This window comes from Chrysemys picta, chromosome 8 (assembly GCF_011386835.1).
Source record: "Chrysemys picta bellii isolate R12L10 chromosome 8, ASM1138683v2, whole genome shotgun sequence".
Lineage (NCBI taxonomy): Eukaryota > Metazoa > Chordata > Testudines > Emydidae > Chrysemys > Chrysemys picta.
Window position 1 is genome coordinate 76935410 of NC_088798.1, and position 16950 is coordinate 76952359.

Consider the following 16950-nt stretch of genomic DNA (forward strand, 5'->3'; position numbering starts at 1 on the left):
CTCCTGGATTTCCTGTGTCGGTAAGCAGAGATTTTAACTTCTCTCACTGGTCAACTTTCTTCTCTTTTTCAGGCTACCAAAGATGCTGGGCAGATTTCTGGACTCAATGTTCTGAGGGTGATTAATGAACCAACTGCTGCTGCCCTGGCTTACGGTCTAGACAAGGCTGAAGACAAAGTGTAAATATCTGCTAGTAATCCCCATCCCTCTTAGCCAGAGCACTTTAGGGTTCTGTTTTGTAAATAATTTAAGACTTTGTGCTGCTTAAGATACTAGTTCATACCCTATTGCTAAACTAATTCCACAGTAATAAAAAAAAAAACCCTGAATCTTAGATGTTCATTCCAAAACTGCATCTTAAATTAGTTAGCAGTAGCTCCACAGCAGCACAACTGCACACCACTAATTTAAGAACACTCAACTGTGGTTAGTAATAACTTCTTAGCATGGTTCTTCAAGATGATTGAGTTGACAGGTTCCTTATATTTAAGATTAAATTGGCGTAAAAATCTCTATCCAGGTTCTGGTTTACTGGAAAGCATTTGTTTCCCAATGTACCTGTTAAGACATTAGTTTTATTATCCTCTGCATGTCAGTATTACCATAACAGTTTTGCTGTGATAGAGCTTACAAACTGTAAATTCATGTTATTGAAGAGAATTGTTCATAGTTTACAGTGCTGTGTAAGCGCTCTCTGCTTCCCCTGGCCTTTCCCAAAACCTGTCTCATAACTGTGAAATGCCTGGGCTTTAGCTCCATACCTTAATTTGCTTATGACTTTATGGGGGGCAAACCACAAATGCACTCTCCTTTTAATAAAAATGTTACAGCTGGTTTAACTGCAATATCCAGTTCCAATCTTTCTTCTTTGGTCAGTGGTTGGCACAGAGCATTGGTGAGTATGATGTTCTCCTGGAGAAGCCTTCCCTAGTAAGGCATGTAATAGCAATGACCAAAGTTATGTAATGGCACAATAGTGCAGTCCATATGCACCCAGAACTTTCATTTGAAGTCAGGAATTCCAGATGTGCATGGAATGGGCCTATTATGTCAGCTTGGTAACTCTTTCTCTTTTTAGAGAAGGCTTTTTCAGGGGAAAACTTAGTATTCAGCAGTTCTCCAGGAGATGAAAGAATTGAATAGTGCAGTAAACCAGGTGCTGAAATTACGTAATGGCGTGATCCTGCATTCCTTGTGTACCACAAACTCTCACTTTAAATAGGAGTCAGATGTCTTCAAATGGGGACTTTTGGTGTGTAAGGAATGCAGGATCAGGCCCACTATCAGCCTTCACCTTTGTAGACAATAGCCTATGCATGCAATGTAAAGGTTCACATGACTATCTGCACCCCTGTCTCATGAGTTTGAAAGTGTTCAAGCCAAAAGACTTTGTCTTTAAAGGGTGTATTCTCTCTGTTTTCTGTCTTAGTATTGCAGTCTATGACTTAGGTGGTGGCACTTTTGATATTTCTATTTTGGAAATTCAGAAGGGAGTCTTTGAGGTGAAATCTACCAATGGTGACACTTTCTTGGGTGGTGAAGATTTTGACCAGGCCTTGCTGCAGCATATTGTCAAGGAATTCAAGAGAGAGGTAAATGAGATCTGTTTGCACAGTTAACATGCCATGTGTAATTTTGATAGTGTTACTAAGAATGCTTTGAAAACCAGTTCTCGAAGCTAGGGACTCTCAAATTACCTTAGAAGGATGAGGATCCTCTTCTGTATTGATATGTTTTTTGAGTTTTAGTTGACCATTGCCCTACACTTTTAGCATTTAGGTTATTAAAATGACTTGAGCTGCTCTTTAGTAATCTGCCTCATATTTGGCTAAAAACAAATACAAATTAAAGAGCGGACATCTCACAGGAGTCTAGGTCAAACAGAATAGCAAGACTTCTGCTCTTCTGTTCCTTTGACACTGTCTCTATGGGGTTGTCCTACAGATAATTCACCCCCTTTCATATTACAAGGGAAATTGGCCACATAAATCCACTAGTGCTGCATGATGCTACTGCCTAGTAGATGGCGCACAAGGGTGGCAGCTGGGAAATTGTGCAATCTAATCATAACTCAGTCATTTGATCCAGTGTTACCTTCAGCAAGGCACAGCGTCTGCCCCAATTCTTCTAATTGTTAATGGATATATCACTACAAAACCACTTCACATGGTGGTTAGGGCTAATGTATGTAAAATACTAAATACTTGTATTTATTGTTATGGTTACAAGTGTGGGGGATAAGCAGACAAAGGACTAGGACCCAAATTCTAATTTTTGCAGATGTCTTTGTGGGACGGGGGTGGCCTACAGCAAATGACAGCTGCAGGCTAATGGGTGTTTGGAGATTGGCAGGTTTTTTGTTAACACACATTTCTTATTGGTTAGACGGGCATTGACCTGACTAAAGACAACATGGCTCTTCAGAGAGTGAGAGAAGCATCGGAAAAAGCCAAGTGTGAGCTCTCTTCATCTGTGCAGGTGAGATGACTGGATAATAAAGTGCATTAGTAAGCCACTTTGATATGTCACTTTGCACATTTTACTTTGCACACAGCCAAATGTGAAGACAGCAATTTCGGTTGATAAATCAAACTTGAGTATGTGCAAAGGACATCATTCTGTGGGGAAATGCTTTGACAAGCTAGTATTGGTATTAACAATCTGAGAAAATTGAACATCTGTTAGGTGATGCAAGGTAATTGCTTGAGGCTTAGAACAACAGTGGCGGTTTCTACCTCCTGGATAGGAATATTAATCCTGTTAGCTTTGACCCCAAAAGATGTCCCCTCTCTCTCCTGTAGGAATATCTGACCTTGTTCTTAAGTCTGCATGCTACTTATTCCAGTACTCTAGAGGGCATCAAGGAATTGAATTGCTGATAATCCTGCTTCTGGTACATTGTGGCTTTACTTCTAGCAATTCAAAATCTTATCGTTTTAAATGTAACCACTGACTGAACTACTTATTTGTATAATGACAAGAAAATAATCTGTTTAAAAAAAAAACTACTTTTAAAAGCGGCACACAAGGGGGTTAGTCACTAGACACTGAGAGCAGATTCCAAGGATCATATCTCCCACCCTCTGCTTCACACATCAGATGCTTCCAGACCCCCCCTCTTTATCCGCTGCTAATGTTGAACCATTTTTCATCGAAGGGAGCAGTCTCACTTAGATGTTGTTGAAGTCAACTAGACAGTGTCTGAGTTTCTTTGTTCTGTTTCCAATTTCCAGGATTTGACTAGTGTTAAGAACTGTTATTTCTGGGTGGGAGTTTTCTTTGGCAAAGTGGGGAGATCACAGGAAGCGTGGTCTTTAGGCCAGTCACAATGGATAAATAGTTCTGACAAGGGCCTAACAGATTCTGGTTTGCTAGCTCACCGGAGAGAGAACATACACTGTTAGAAAATACACTCCATTCTGCCAGGAAATTCTTCTGTACTGCACCAGTAAGAGTTAAATAAGCAAGAGCCTTCAGGAAAGTCTTTGATATGACTTTAGTGTCTCTTTTCTATTTAAAAGGAGAGAGCGTGGCTTTAGTCTATAACAGGGGTCGGCAACCTTTCAGAAGTGGTGTGCCGAGTCTTCATTTAATCACCCTAATTTAAGGTTTCACGTGCCAGTTATACGTTTTAACATTTTTAGAAGGTCTCGTTCTATAAGTCTGTAATATATAACTAAACTATTGTTGTATGTAAAATAAATAAGGTTTTTAAAATGTTGAAGAAGCTTCATTTAAATTAAATTAAAATGCAGAGCCCCCTGGACCAGTGGCCAGGACCCAGGCAATGTGAGTGCCATTGAAAATCAGCTTGGTGCCGCAGCCCTGGCCTATAACAAGGGACCTGTTCTGATTTTGCAAACTTACTCCATCGAGTGAGTGTGAGTGTGTGCGTGAGCGAGTGTGTGTTGAGGCATTAATGTTTTGCAGTGATTTGTGGTGTCATTATGACTCAGCACTTTTGCCATTATTTTGTTGTGCCTTCAAATTAGTGCAGTGGACTTATAAGCAGGGACACTGGATTTTAAACCTCTTGCATAAATAGTTGGAGAAAATGAGCATTCTAAATTGTAATACCTGGTGCTTAATTTTAAATGGAAATCATTGTTTAAAATATTCAATTGGCTTTGCTCTCAAGCATAAATATTATAAAATAGAGATTTTCTTTGTTTTTTTGAGAAAACAGTTTGTTATTGCTGAATATGTTTAACCCCGGTGAAGTAGGCTGTCTTGTGGTTTTTTTTTTTTTTTTTTTTTTTTTTTTTTTTTTTTTTAAACAAAAAAGAGAGGGTATTTGGTGAATTTTTCTATACTCTCTTAACCGCAAATACGCATGTGCTCTGTCTCTGGGGTGTTGTCACTTTCTTCTACTTGGATTTTTTTTTAACCTCTGATGTGAAGATGAAAAACATTGGCTGTAATAAGGGGCTAGTGGTTTCTAGACTGCCATTCCTGTGTGTTTACACATGTTGGTTACAGCAAACAATTCACAACTCTGCAAAGTTACTGAGAACAGGGCCTGACTCAGCTTTATAAAATTAAAATAGGGTAAATGTACAGAAAAGTTGCACCACTGAAGAAATTGGGAAGAATACATGGGATTTGTCTTAACCATGGAGGATCTGTGGTTGCACTTAATGTTAAGTTTCTGTTTAGATGTAGTTTATAATGAGTTAATGATTGATATTTTAATAAATGGTTAATCAGTTGTTAGATTTTTAAAGTCTATTGGGTCAATGGATTGCTTATAGCCATGGTTATAAACATCTAACATAAGCAGATCATGTCTGTAACCTGCTTATAATATTAATAATTTATCCTTTATAAGCTATTTATAACTGGAACCTTAATATAAAATGTGACCAGCCTCCTTAAACTGAGGCTATAGGGGATGGGGTAAAGATATACAGAAATCTTAAAATATATGTGAACTTTTTTTTTTTCAAAAGATTCTTAAAGGAATTCTTACAGAAACCTGTTGGCTTCATCTGTAGGTGATCAGTTGTCACAATTCAATACATAACACTGAAAGCCACATATAGTTGCTTGTCTTGATTTCCTGCTTCTGATAACCAGTAAATTCTTGTTTTTCAGACTGACATTAACTTGCCCTACCTTACTATGGATGCTTCTGGACCAAAGCACTTGAACATGAAGCTTAGTCGTTCCCAGTTTGAGGGGATAGTAGCAGATCTGATCAGGAGGACAGTAGCACCTTGCCAAAAAGCCATGCAGGATGCTGAAGTCAGCAAAAGTGACATTGGTGAAGTCATCCTGGTTGGTGGCATGAGCAGAATGCCTAAGGTATGGCATGTTCCCCTGTGACACATACCACTTAACGCCTTTGTCCAAGGATTGAGTCACTTTTATTTGTGTTTCACAAAAGCATTTTAAAGGGGACCTAATTCCAGAAACTTTGGAGATGCTGTAGGTGAAAGGCTGTCTATATAGTCAGCAGGATGAGTAGGGAGGGGGGGACAGGATCAGGCATGCCTGCTCATGTGAGTAGAACAATTGCCACTCCTGCTTGGGTTGGTGTTTGATCCAGGGGCCTGCCTGGAGGATACTGTTGACGGGATTACCCTTTCCAAGACCAGTGAGAGTTGGCAGGTATTACAAATTTCTGTTCCTGGCTCCTGCTGCCTAATGTGGACTGAACGTAAGCAGTGCTGTTGAGATTTAAGAATTTAAGACTTTTTCTCTCTAGCCTGGGAGAGCAGCTTGTGGGTCAGTATGCTGTTGCCAGACTTGTGACCTACGTGGAATTCACCCCCTCTTGTCAACTTAGCTTTGCCATCTAGGGATCTTGTAGGTTCACTGTTCCGGCTATCGGCAAAGCCATTCTGTCACCTGCCGCTAATGCATAATTGGGTACGTGTTTGCTCCCTGGCGTGAGCAGGTTTCACTGGCCTTATTCTCTTAGCACAGGCTACCTAGATATACCTATGGTGATAAGCACCAGCAGGTGACTTAGACTTGCTTTGCAGACATGCAAAGTCTTGAACATTAGGATCTGCCTGCTGTTGATTTAGTGTTCTCAGATTCCAGGCTCCAAAAAGAACTGTTCAGCTTCCCTGAAGTCAGTGGGGAACATGCTTGTGCAAGGGTGTCCTTAAGAACGTGGACTATGCTGCTACTTGGAGGTCTCTTAGGGTGCATCTACACAGGGGAGGGGAAAAAAAAGACCCATGGCAGTGAGTATCAGAGCCCAGACCAACTGACATGGGCTTGTGCTGCAGGGCTAAAAATAGCAGTGTAGAGATTCAGTCTAGAGCCCAGGCTCTGAAACCCAGTGGATGGCGGGGAGATCTCAGAGACCAGGCTCCAACCCAAGGCCAAATGTCTACACTGCTATTTTTAGCCCTGCAGCACCAGCCCAAGTCAGTTCACCTTTGCTCTAAGACTCACTGCCATGGGTTTGTTTTCCTCAGTTATTCTCTCCCAGTCTGTGGAGAACAGTAAAGACTGCTTTACTCAGTAGGTGCTGTGGTACTCTTCAGATGTTATCATTATCTTACTGTGACTGACAGCCATCCAGGATCCAGAGTACACTGCTGAGGAGGGTCTGCCTGGGAGTGATTACTTCAAAGCGCTGTCTACACAGCTGCTTTCAGAGCACTAGCAGGAGCCCCACTAACCCAAGTCTGTTGACGAGGGCTGGGAGGCTGCTCCTTCAGGTGCTCAAATGCTGTGTAGACATACTGTGACGTTTGCAGGACAGAAGTCGCTAAAAGCTGCTGTCCTGGCCAAAATCCAGTGATTACATTTCCCCCCCCCCCCTTGCTAAGGTCCCTGCAGTTTAAACTGGGTACAATATTTTTCTTGCCTTCTGTCTGAGTCTTATGTAGTGTTACACACTGTGGCTTCATTTCCATGGTGGGGGAAGCCCTTCCTGAAGTACTGAGAATCCTTTGGGGGTGGAAGACACTACTTAAATATCAGTATCCTATTTATACCTTTCTAGCACCATGTGGCCTTGCAAGGTTACATAACGCTTCCCTGACTACTCTCACTCAGAGCTTTAACTGCAGGCTGAGTTGAGCACAGGCATACCGAAAACTGCACCTGTGTATTGCACACAGTAATGTAGCTTTCTCCCTCTTGTACTGCATCTTGCCCAGCTCCCCTTCACACCACTGCTGGGGTGAAATTTGACATTACTTGGAACTGCTCTCACACAGACAATGCTCCGGGAAATGTCAGGTCTGTGATCAGAACTAATGCTTCCCCTTGCACTGTAAAACATGCCCCCTAGGGGGAAGATTTCCAGTTAATTATGTGGTCTTCCTGTATGTACAAGGGAGTGTTCACGGGCAGATGAACTGGAGCAGTGCTCACAGCTCCCCAGGAGCACAGTGTTCACCTGTGCAGAACATGGCTGCTCCACTAATGCAGCTTGGGCTGCAGAGGAGTTGTGAGCATCAGCTAAAATCTCAGTGGTGGAAGTGGGCCCCTTGGAGTGGAATTGAAAGCCGTGTAGAGTATTTCAAACACCCAGCTGAGTTCCTATCCTGATACTTCAGCCATGGATCTTCATCAGCATATTGTTCTGAAAAGGTGGAGAGCAAAGTATCTACTGAAACACCACAGTAAATAAGGGTCTGGAGATATTGTTGCCTTTCATATGGCTTCATTTATTCTTTAATATATTAAATGAGATGAGGTGTGCCCCCTCCTTTCTGTGGATTTTCTAACCTGTCCCACGGTTCTGTGCTTACTATTGCATTTCAGTCCCTAGAGCTGGGCCCAGCTCTGGGGAGAACAAGCCTGGAATGTGCTGACTTGTGCCCAGCTGGGATAAGTGATCTCCGTTCTGCTTGAGCAGAATGTTGCTGCGTTATTGCTGAGTGTGGTGAGCTAGGGGTCAGTGTAGGTGGGAGTGTTGAACTCTGGGGAGCTAGAGTTCTTCATCCCCTTCCTTGGGTGACTCACTGCTGGCTCACTGGGTTGGAAACAGTACTCCAGAGGAGGGGACTGGCTGTCTTTTGGCCTCCTAGATGATGTAGGTGTAGGGCAAATATGAGTACACCTGAATCCACTCAACTGGGTGCTATGAGGAGCAAATTGAGGGATGGGGGGTGGGGGGAGTAGGAACCAGTCATGGGCCTGAAGCTTAATCTTATCTGCCACTGGATGGCAGAAGTAGTAGGGGTGTGGGGAAGGGAACGGCAAAAGTGACAACTGGTTGGAGGACAGATAATGAGGGGTTCCTTTCTCATATATATTTTCACTATACCATGGGATGGACTGTGGCAGCCAGGCTGTGATAGCAGGAGTTCCCTACACATGGGCTGTGTTCTGTACTCATTCAGGTGCAGCAGACTGTGCAGGATCTGTTTGGCCGTTCTCCTAGCAAAGCAGTTAATCCAGATGAAGCTGTTGCTATTGGTGCCGCTATTCAAGGTGGTGTGTTAGCTGGTGATGTCACCGATGTGCTGCTGCTGGACGTGACTCCTTTGTCCCTGGGAATCGAGACGCTGGGAGGTGTCTTCACTAAGCTCATCAACAGGAACACGACGATTCCAACCAAGAAGAGCCAGGTGAGGGTTAAACATCTTGGTAAGTGTCTGCTTCTGATGGCGTTCCTGGGCTGTTGTCTTAGGGGACAGCACAATTGGAGGCGTTGGGTGCCCCATGTTCTATTTCTGCCCTGTCCCTGTATTTAAGTCCCATGGGGACACTATGATAAGTGTGCTTTTTTTCCCCCCATCCATGTTGCCCAGGAGGGTCGAAGTCATGCCACTCAGTGCTTTCCTCATGGCCCAGCAGACTGAAACTGAACAGCTAGACAGTTCACTCTGCTGCTTGTGGCAGCATGACTGGAGGAGCACTGTGTGCAGAGATAGCAGCGTGGGCGTGATCCTAGGGTTGGGGAGGGAGAAGGTGGGACACCCAACATGGGGAATAGGTATAGGGCATTTGGAATTGAACACACAGTGAAGATCCAGCTTGCTTAATAGTGGTCATATGGTAGCATTTTTGGGCTCAGGCCTAAGAAGAGTTCTCACTGCAGCAAGGGCTGGGAACCCTGTTAAGGCAGGCCTCTGCCCGAGAGAGAGAGAGGATATGCCTTGTGTTGCTCTCTAGCAACCATCCAAGGCTGAGGGCTTCTTCAGCTGGCTAATGAGGGTCCCTGCAGTGGGCAGCCATTGGGGAGGAGAGCAGGGGATCCCAGAAGAGTGTCTTCTCCTTTTCATCCCCAAAAACCTAGATAGAATTCCAAGTGGAAGGAGAGGCTGAAATCCAACACAAAATGAGGCAGATTAGTGAGTAACTTTTCTTTGTCGGGGCGGAGGTAGATTTCAACCCAATAAACTCAACTTCCCTCCCCCCTCTTTAGAAGCATGTGGTGAGAAATCCCTTGAGCTTTTGTCTTGGGACAGAACTGGGCTGTGTCTGTGCTATGATGTTACTATCAACACATCATTCTGAAGAGAACTGGTGCGGAGACTTAACATAACTGAGCACGATGCACGGCCAAAACTGCCTTTGGTGGTCTGGAGTCATAGAGAATGCTCTTCCCCCTATCTTGCAGGGATACTGAAAAGATTGGGCTCCAGCGCTAGTTTCCTTGTTCCCCTCTGACTCCCAGACAAACATTTTGACTGCCTTTGTTGAAATCTTGCCCTGGTGCCTGCCAATCTTTATCTTTTTGCCTTAAAATCTTTACTGTATTAAAAGGCTTGTGAGGCATGGAGGCTTAATACACATTTAAAGTAGTTCTTTATCCCTTCAGCCTGACTTCCTAGTTTTCATGCTGTTCCCTGTCTTTGTGTAGTAAGTAGCTCAATTCAGGGGTTGTAAGCTGTCAAATATTCTTTCTCCCCCTTCTACAGGTGTTTTCTACAGCAGCTGATGGACAGACTCAAGTGGAGATTAAAGTATGCCAGGGTGAGAGAGAGATGGCTTCTGACAACAAGCTTCTTGGCCAGTTCACTTTGGTATGTTTGCACTAAATATTCATGACCTTAAACTACCTTAACTCACTAAGTTCCAAGCCTCCTCCCATTTTGTTTGACCCCCTCCCCCCCCATTCTCTTGAAAGTGGGGACTTTCACAGAAGCCATTTGATTTTACCTGCCCCACAAATGTAAAGCACAAAGTGATCCAGGCTTGTAAATCAGTAGGCCTTACTGTCAGCCTGCCTTCAGTAGCCATACGATCTTAGAGGGATTGATATATTTTTTTTTTTTTTTTTTTTTTTTTTTTTGTACCCATGGAACTAGGATGTTGGAGCCTGTTGCCAAATATAACCCACTACTTAGATCCCATGTTGCTCCTCAGTTGTCCCTGAGGCAGCCAGTAGCTGGCCGATCACCCCATCCCTTCAAGTCCCTTTGGAGCAGCCTAGATTGTGTTAGACAGCAGTTACCATGCTCAAGGGGTGATTGTGTATAGGACGTAGCTGCTGCAGTTCAGAGTGGCTGATTAGTTGACTCTCTTCATAAGTAATCAGCCTGTACAGGTATTTGTCCTCCTGATCGGTATGGACACTTGTGATTTAATTTCAAAAGTGGTCATGTTGTATAGGGATGTACTGTTTCGGGGCTGCCTCAAGCTTATACGGGTTCTTAAGAGGCCTCTTCCTGCTTGACAACTCTATTCAGTTGCTGGAAGGAGCCCTCCAGTAAGGCAGGACTTTGCCTTTCCTGAAGCATGGTGAATATGTCACTATTTAAATAGGGTAGCCTCAAGCAGGGCCTGGCTCTCCCCAGAATAGACTCAAGTAATTAACTAAAGGAAATTGAACTTGCTGCCATGCATGGGAGGGGGAAAGTGACTTACTGGCATTAAGTTGTAAAACAGCTTTTGCTCTTCTCGTGACATTTAAGGCAGCTTCCCTAGCTTCTGGGTAGAAGTCTGCTGCTGCATTAAATTAGGTCTGTCCCATTAAGTCTGTCAGATACCACTAATTTGCCACAAATTCTGACAAGCATATCCTGGGATCTGCTTTGAGATTGTTTTAGTTGAATTGGCAGTTCACCAAGATAATATGCATAACATTGAAGGCTTGTACACCAAGCCCACATCTGTTGGGGAACTAATGGCTAAGCACTTCTGGTTTCCAGGTTGGAATTCCTCCAGCTCCACGGGGCGTGCCCCAGATTGAGGTCACATTCGACATTGATGCTAATGGAATTGTTCACGTTTCAGCAAAGGATAAAGGGACGGGACGTGAACAGCAAAGTAAGTGCAGCTATCATTGGATCCCTTATAGTGAAGGGAAGGAAATGTATGGAATTATGCTTGGCTACTCTGTATGAACCTCTGAGTGTATGAACCCCAGTAACGTGCTAGATGTCTCAAACTAGATGTGATTCCTGCCCTCCAAAAAGCTTACAGTCTAGAGTCAGACATGGCACAGCAGGTGAAGGTGATAGGCAGACAAATGAAGGGAAGGGGAGAGGTAGGACAAGTTGTATTTGAAAAGTTATCCAGGAGGCGTGGTATCAGCTCCAGTGTGTTAAACCTTGAGCACCAGGGATGGGCTGTTGATGGCCATATCCAGCCACCAGATCGTTTTATTTGGCCTGCCAGTAGGCAGCAGAGATGTAGCTACAGGTGAGCCACAGTCAACCCAGCTGGCCCCCAGCCCACTCAGATCTGAGCACCAGGCACTGTGCTTAAAGTAAGGGGAGTCACGGGATACAGGGTAAACGGAGCCCAGGACTGGGAACAGGAGCCCACACACCAGGTTGCAGTGCCACCTAATGGCCCAAGCACCTCTCCATCACAGAAGCAGGGGTGGGGCTCCACCCCTTACCACCAGTGGGGAGGCATATCTAGAGCTGGGGTTGTAATGGTAGAGCCCTTCCCGGCTGCTGTGAGGGGCATTGGGACCTGGACTGGTTCTCCCCCCAGACTCTGCCTCCCCCAGGGACACAGACTCCACCCATGTGCCAGGCTCTGGTCTCCAGCTCTGGTCTCCAGCTCTGGTTGCGTTTTCCGTACTGGCAGAGGTGTGCCCTGCCCCTGCTGCTGTTGGCTCTCAACTCTCAAACAGCCAGCCAGTGGGAGGCAGTAATGAACTGGGTGGCATTGGGCACAGTCGGAGCATGTTGTGATTGGGGAGCGGAGCAGTATGAAGCAGCGGTGGTGGCTTCAGTAAAAAACTGCACCCTTCAGTAACCTGGCTCGTTCATTAACTTTTATTTCTGCATGGACCACCAAAGGGTTTTAGTGGCTGTTGTGACCCTCAGCTACTACCTTACAGTTGCCCAGCTTACATTTAAAATGAGCCCTGTACATGAGCAGCCCTTGTTGAGACTCATCGCTGGTGGGAAATAGGACCAGCTTTTAAATCCTCACTTCAGCAGATGAAGTTGCATTGAAAGCAGCCTGACTGTCTTTCACTCTGTGAAATGCAGTGATGTAGGCAGAAGAGAAGTCCCCTCATAGTGATAAATGAGCAGCTGTAGGTCATGCCCCCATGTACCTCCAAGAAGCAGAGCTACCTACCCACAGTGGCACTTGGGGCAGCGACTGTTCTGTTCTTCCTTTGGTTGGGGAGAAGGGAGGGGGCTGAGCAGGGAGGTAGGTGACTGGGAACCCTGGACTAGGTAGGAGCTCATTTTCACTTGTCTGCTGTGCTGTGCTCCTTGGCACACTGTCCATCTGAGAAACTAGTGTCATATGCCAATAGTCCTAGCAGCTTATTGTCTAGTCATGGGACAGCATCGGTGTGCCAAGCCCTATTAGGGGGAGGAGGTTAATTAGCAAGACACCTGGCCAATACCAAGCACCCTGGCATGAAGAGTGCATCTGATCAGACAAGCACAGTACTAAGAATGTACTTTATTCCTAGCTACTCTGCCACGAGAATTTTAAAACCCAGGTGCTTAAGGCAGATTCCCCTGATAACCAGCTGATTCTGGTAGCCTAGAAACATCATCTTTTAACTGCAGGGAGTTTGGGGAGCTGAAGTTGTTGTCACTATGTTTACTTAATAACACAATCAAATATTAGAGGCAATATTGCCTCCACAATTACTGTTGTAACCATGAAGCACTGTTTAGAGCCCTATAACTTTGGCTTGGAAAACTTCTTCTTTAGCCTGGATTGCTGGATTTCTACAAAGCTTGAAGAAAAATTGTCATTATTTGACACTTATTTTCCTATCATGATAATTTGTTGACTTCCAATTTTTTTCTGCTTCATTCAAAAATGGTGGGTTATAGCTGAAGAAAACATAATTAGAAACTTGGTTTAATGATCTTGGTGAATATTTTTGGGTTCAGTCCTGTTGCTGCTGTTGACGACACAAAAAACACCTTATCAACACCAAATTAATTTGGAGCAGAAGCATGCACTGTTTGTCGCCTTGTATTAGCTGGTTGCAGGTGTTCAACAGATATTCTTCTAGATTAGTATAGGCAAAAAGAAGAACAGGAGGACTTGTGGCACCTTAGAGACTAACAAATTTATTAGAGCATAAGCTTTCGTGGACTACAGCCCACTTCTTCGGATGCATATAGAATGGAACATATATTGAGGAGATATATATACACACACATACAGAGAGCATAAACAGGTGGGAGTTGTCTTACCACCTCTGAGAGGCCAATTAATTAAGAGGAAAAAAACTTTTGAAGTGATAATCAAGCTAGCCTAGTACAGACAGACAGTTAGATAACTGTCTGTCTGTACTAGGCTAGCTTGATTATCACTTCAAAAGTTTTTTTTTCTCTTAATTAATTGGCCTCTCAGGTGGTAAGACAACTCCCACCTGTTTATGCTCTCTGTATGTGTGTGTATATATATCTCCTCAATATATGTTCCATTCTATATGCATCCGAAGAAGTGGGCTGTAGTCCACGAAAGCTTATGCTCTAATAAATTTGTTAGTCTCTAAGGTGCCACAAGTCCTCCTGTTCTTCTTTTTGCGGATACAGACTAACACGGCTGCTACTCTGAAACCTTAGATTAGTATAGATACCTCCCCTTGGATATGGGGGACCACGGTTCTCGTCCCAGCCCTTAGTGATCTGTAGCGAATAACAAAGGTTGCAACCATGATCCCATTGTAAACCTCTGGCTTGTTTATCCCCTGTCTAAGTTTGAAATAGACTCGTGCTATTAGGTTTTTAGGGTTTAGGCTCACTGTCACCTAGAATACTCTGTGAAAAATTAAGTGCTTACTGAGATGACCTAAAATTGGTTCCCTTCCTGAAGTATTGTAAGATGTCCAATGACATCTGTCCCTTGCTTTCCAATGAAATTGCATTACGCTACCCCACTTGAAATGTAGATTGCGATATTGGCTCAAACAAGGCAGTTTTCACAGGGCAGCATAGGAAAAAATAAGTTGCCTTTATTTGAAAGCTAGTTACAGCTCTATCACTGAAGGAAATGGAGGGAGAGCATGGCTGGAAACAAACTTGAAGCCAGGTTCTGAATTGCTCTGGGCTGCTCTCCAAAAGTGAAAGGAAACTCCATGACCTGATAAAAAGGCTCCTCCTGCATTCTGAGCCAAAATGCCTCCTTGGCCTGAGGGCCTTATACACAGGCTCACTTTCCATGTGGAGTAACTGAAGAACAGTGTGAAGTGACTTGCAGATGGTTACAAAGGAAGTATCTAGCACAGCTGGGAACAGAGCCTTTATCTGAGTTGCCATTCTACCAAGCCTCTCCAAGTGCAGTTCTGTCCTTGTACTTGTACTTTCTAGTAGGTCTCCTTAGATAGGTACACTAACTAGAATAAGACCGGCTACTAGCAACTTTGTGAGAAACTGCAGCCGTTCAGCATTGTTACTTTGAAGATGTACAAGGGTTGTTCTCTGAGCCCAAGAGTTGAATGCTCGCATGAGAGCAGAGAAGTGGTAAATGCGGCACTAGGAATGAATGTCATTGGGGATTGGCACTCTTCTCTTATCAGATCTTAGTTTATACTAAGCACTCTCTAAGGCAGTGGTTTTCAAACTGTGTTGCAACCCAGAACTGCGTCGCAGAATGGAAGGGACTGGGTCACGATGGTTCTGGTCAGCCCCGCCGACTGGGCTGTTAAGTCCTGTCAGCAGTGCTGCCCGGCTGAGGCAGGCTGTTCCGACACCGCACTGTGCCCCAGAAGTGCCAGCAGCAGGTCTAGCTCCTAGGCAGGGGGGCCACGGGGCTCCGAGCACTGCCCCCGCCCCTAGCGCTGGCTCCGCTCTCCCATTGGCCAGCAACCGGCCAATGGGAGCTGGTGGGGGGTGCTGTGAGCAAGAGCCACTTGCGCATGCCTCCGCCTAGGAGCAAGACATGCTGCTGGTCACTTCCGGGGCATAGCATGGTCCATGGTGCCAGGACAGGCGGAAAGTCTGCCTTGTTTGAGCCACGCCCCAACCCCTTCCTCAGCCCCCCCAAACCCAGAGCCCCTTCCTGCACTCCAAACTCCTCATCCCCCGCCCCACCCCAGAGCCTGCATCCCCAGCACAGTGCCCTGATCCCTTCCTGCACCCCAACCTCCTACCCTGGCCCTGAGCCCTCCCAAACTCAGAGCCTCCTCCTGCACTCCAAACCCCTTACCCCCAGTCCCGCCCCAGAGTTTGCACCCAGAGCCCTAATTCCCTCCCTCACCCCTGCCCCAGCCCAGAGCCCCCTCCCAAACCCCTCATCCCCCAGCTCCTTTGGCTCACAGGCATCAACAATTTTCTTCAACTGGGTCACCAGAAATTTTTTTTGAAAACCACTGCTCTATGGTGTCACTGTTGCACTGGCTCAAATACATGCCTTGTGCTAGCGGCTCATTAGTACAAGGAAACGATCCCTGGCAACATAAACTAGTTGGTGTGGCTGGAGCATTAATGTAGGAGCGTTCTCTTTGAAAGGGCATGATTATTTCGATCGCTGCTGTAGGGGAAGAGATTAAAATGCAAAGCAGATTTTTTTAATACTGTACTTTATTTTCTAACACAGTCGTGATCCAGTCTTCTGGTGGCCTCAGCAAAGATGACATTGAGAACATGGTGAAGAATGCAGAGAAATATGCAGAGGAAGATAGGCGAAGAAAGGTAACTTGATGGTGGTCGTTGTGGTCTCATCTAATGGGTTACTAGTTTACCAGTCAGAAAATCTCCATTCCATTTTCTGAAACTGCACTCTACTCAGAGGACTTCTGGCTTGACATACAAGGGCCAGATTAAGAGATCATAGGTCATTGTACTCAAGCCAATGTTTGCATGTGCAATGACTGCAATTGCATGTGCAAATGGGTTTTTAGATGCCTAGATAACCACTTGTTCCCCTATTACCAGATTTCTACATGCAGTTGGCTTTAACTGCAAGAAAATATAGGCATATAAATACCCAGCTCGTTAACCTCTATTCAATAGCTGACCTTACATTTATAAACCAAGTATTTTAAAATTCTTTTCTAAAGAATTAAAGGGACATGGTTGTGTTATAAATAGACAAATTTCCCTACCTGTTACTAATATGTGAATGGAACTTTTAAAATCTGGTTGAATCTACTTTTCACCATGGATGCTGTTGAATGTTTACATTTAATTCATCTTGGATATTGAAGCTAGACCTACCACTTTCACTTCCAGTTTCTCATGGAGCAGTGCAATGCTGTGTCATTAGGTGCAAATACAGCAGGGAGCTGTTTAAACTGTTTTCACTGAACTCATTGAAATAAGTTTTTTGTAAATTTTACAAAACCAAAATGTTGGTCCTAACTCCCATGACACACTCCCCTTCAATGGGCAATTGCAGTGCGCATGTTAAAAGCCTGGTCTCCAGCATCTTGGGTGTCAGGTCTCATCTGAGTCTTGGTATTTATGCCTTCCATGCGCATGAGAGCACCATTCCCTCAGGGAATATCTGGCCAGAGTCCACATCGACTTAGTCAAAAAGGAGTGATGCTTTCTGCACTCAAGTGATCCAATCTATAATATTCATAAGGTTAATGGTTGGGACTAATGATTTAATGAGAGTAAACTATAATGAATTGCACTACTAAATATAGAA

The 16950-nt window shown here is 44.5% G+C and overlaps 1 protein-coding gene and 1 non-coding gene across 2 annotated transcripts in view; both read left to right on the forward strand.

Annotated features, from left to right (window-relative positions):
• HSPA9 (heat shock protein family A (Hsp70) member 9) overlaps nucleotides 1–16950 on the forward strand; it is a 33629-nt gene that overhangs the window by 11342 nt on the left and 5337 nt on the right. The window contains exons 7-14 of the mRNA XM_005312391.4: nucleotides 73–179; nucleotides 1430–1592; nucleotides 2386–2478; nucleotides 5095–5304; nucleotides 8313–8540; nucleotides 9837–9941; nucleotides 11070–11187; nucleotides 15895–15989. Coding sequence (XP_005312448.1) covers nucleotides 73–179; nucleotides 1430–1592; nucleotides 2386–2478; nucleotides 5095–5304; nucleotides 8313–8540; nucleotides 9837–9941; nucleotides 11070–11187; nucleotides 15895–15989 — 1119 coding nt within the window. The remainder of the gene's footprint in view (nucleotides 1–72; nucleotides 180–1429; nucleotides 1593–2385; nucleotides 2479–5094; nucleotides 5305–8312; nucleotides 8541–9836; nucleotides 9942–11069; nucleotides 11188–15894; nucleotides 15990–16950) is intronic.
• On the forward strand, nucleotides 9399–9469 carry LOC112058783 (small nucleolar RNA SNORD63). Its single transcript, XR_002887960.2, has one exon. It is a non-coding gene; the product is annotated as a small nucleolar RNA SNORD63 (small nucleolar RNA).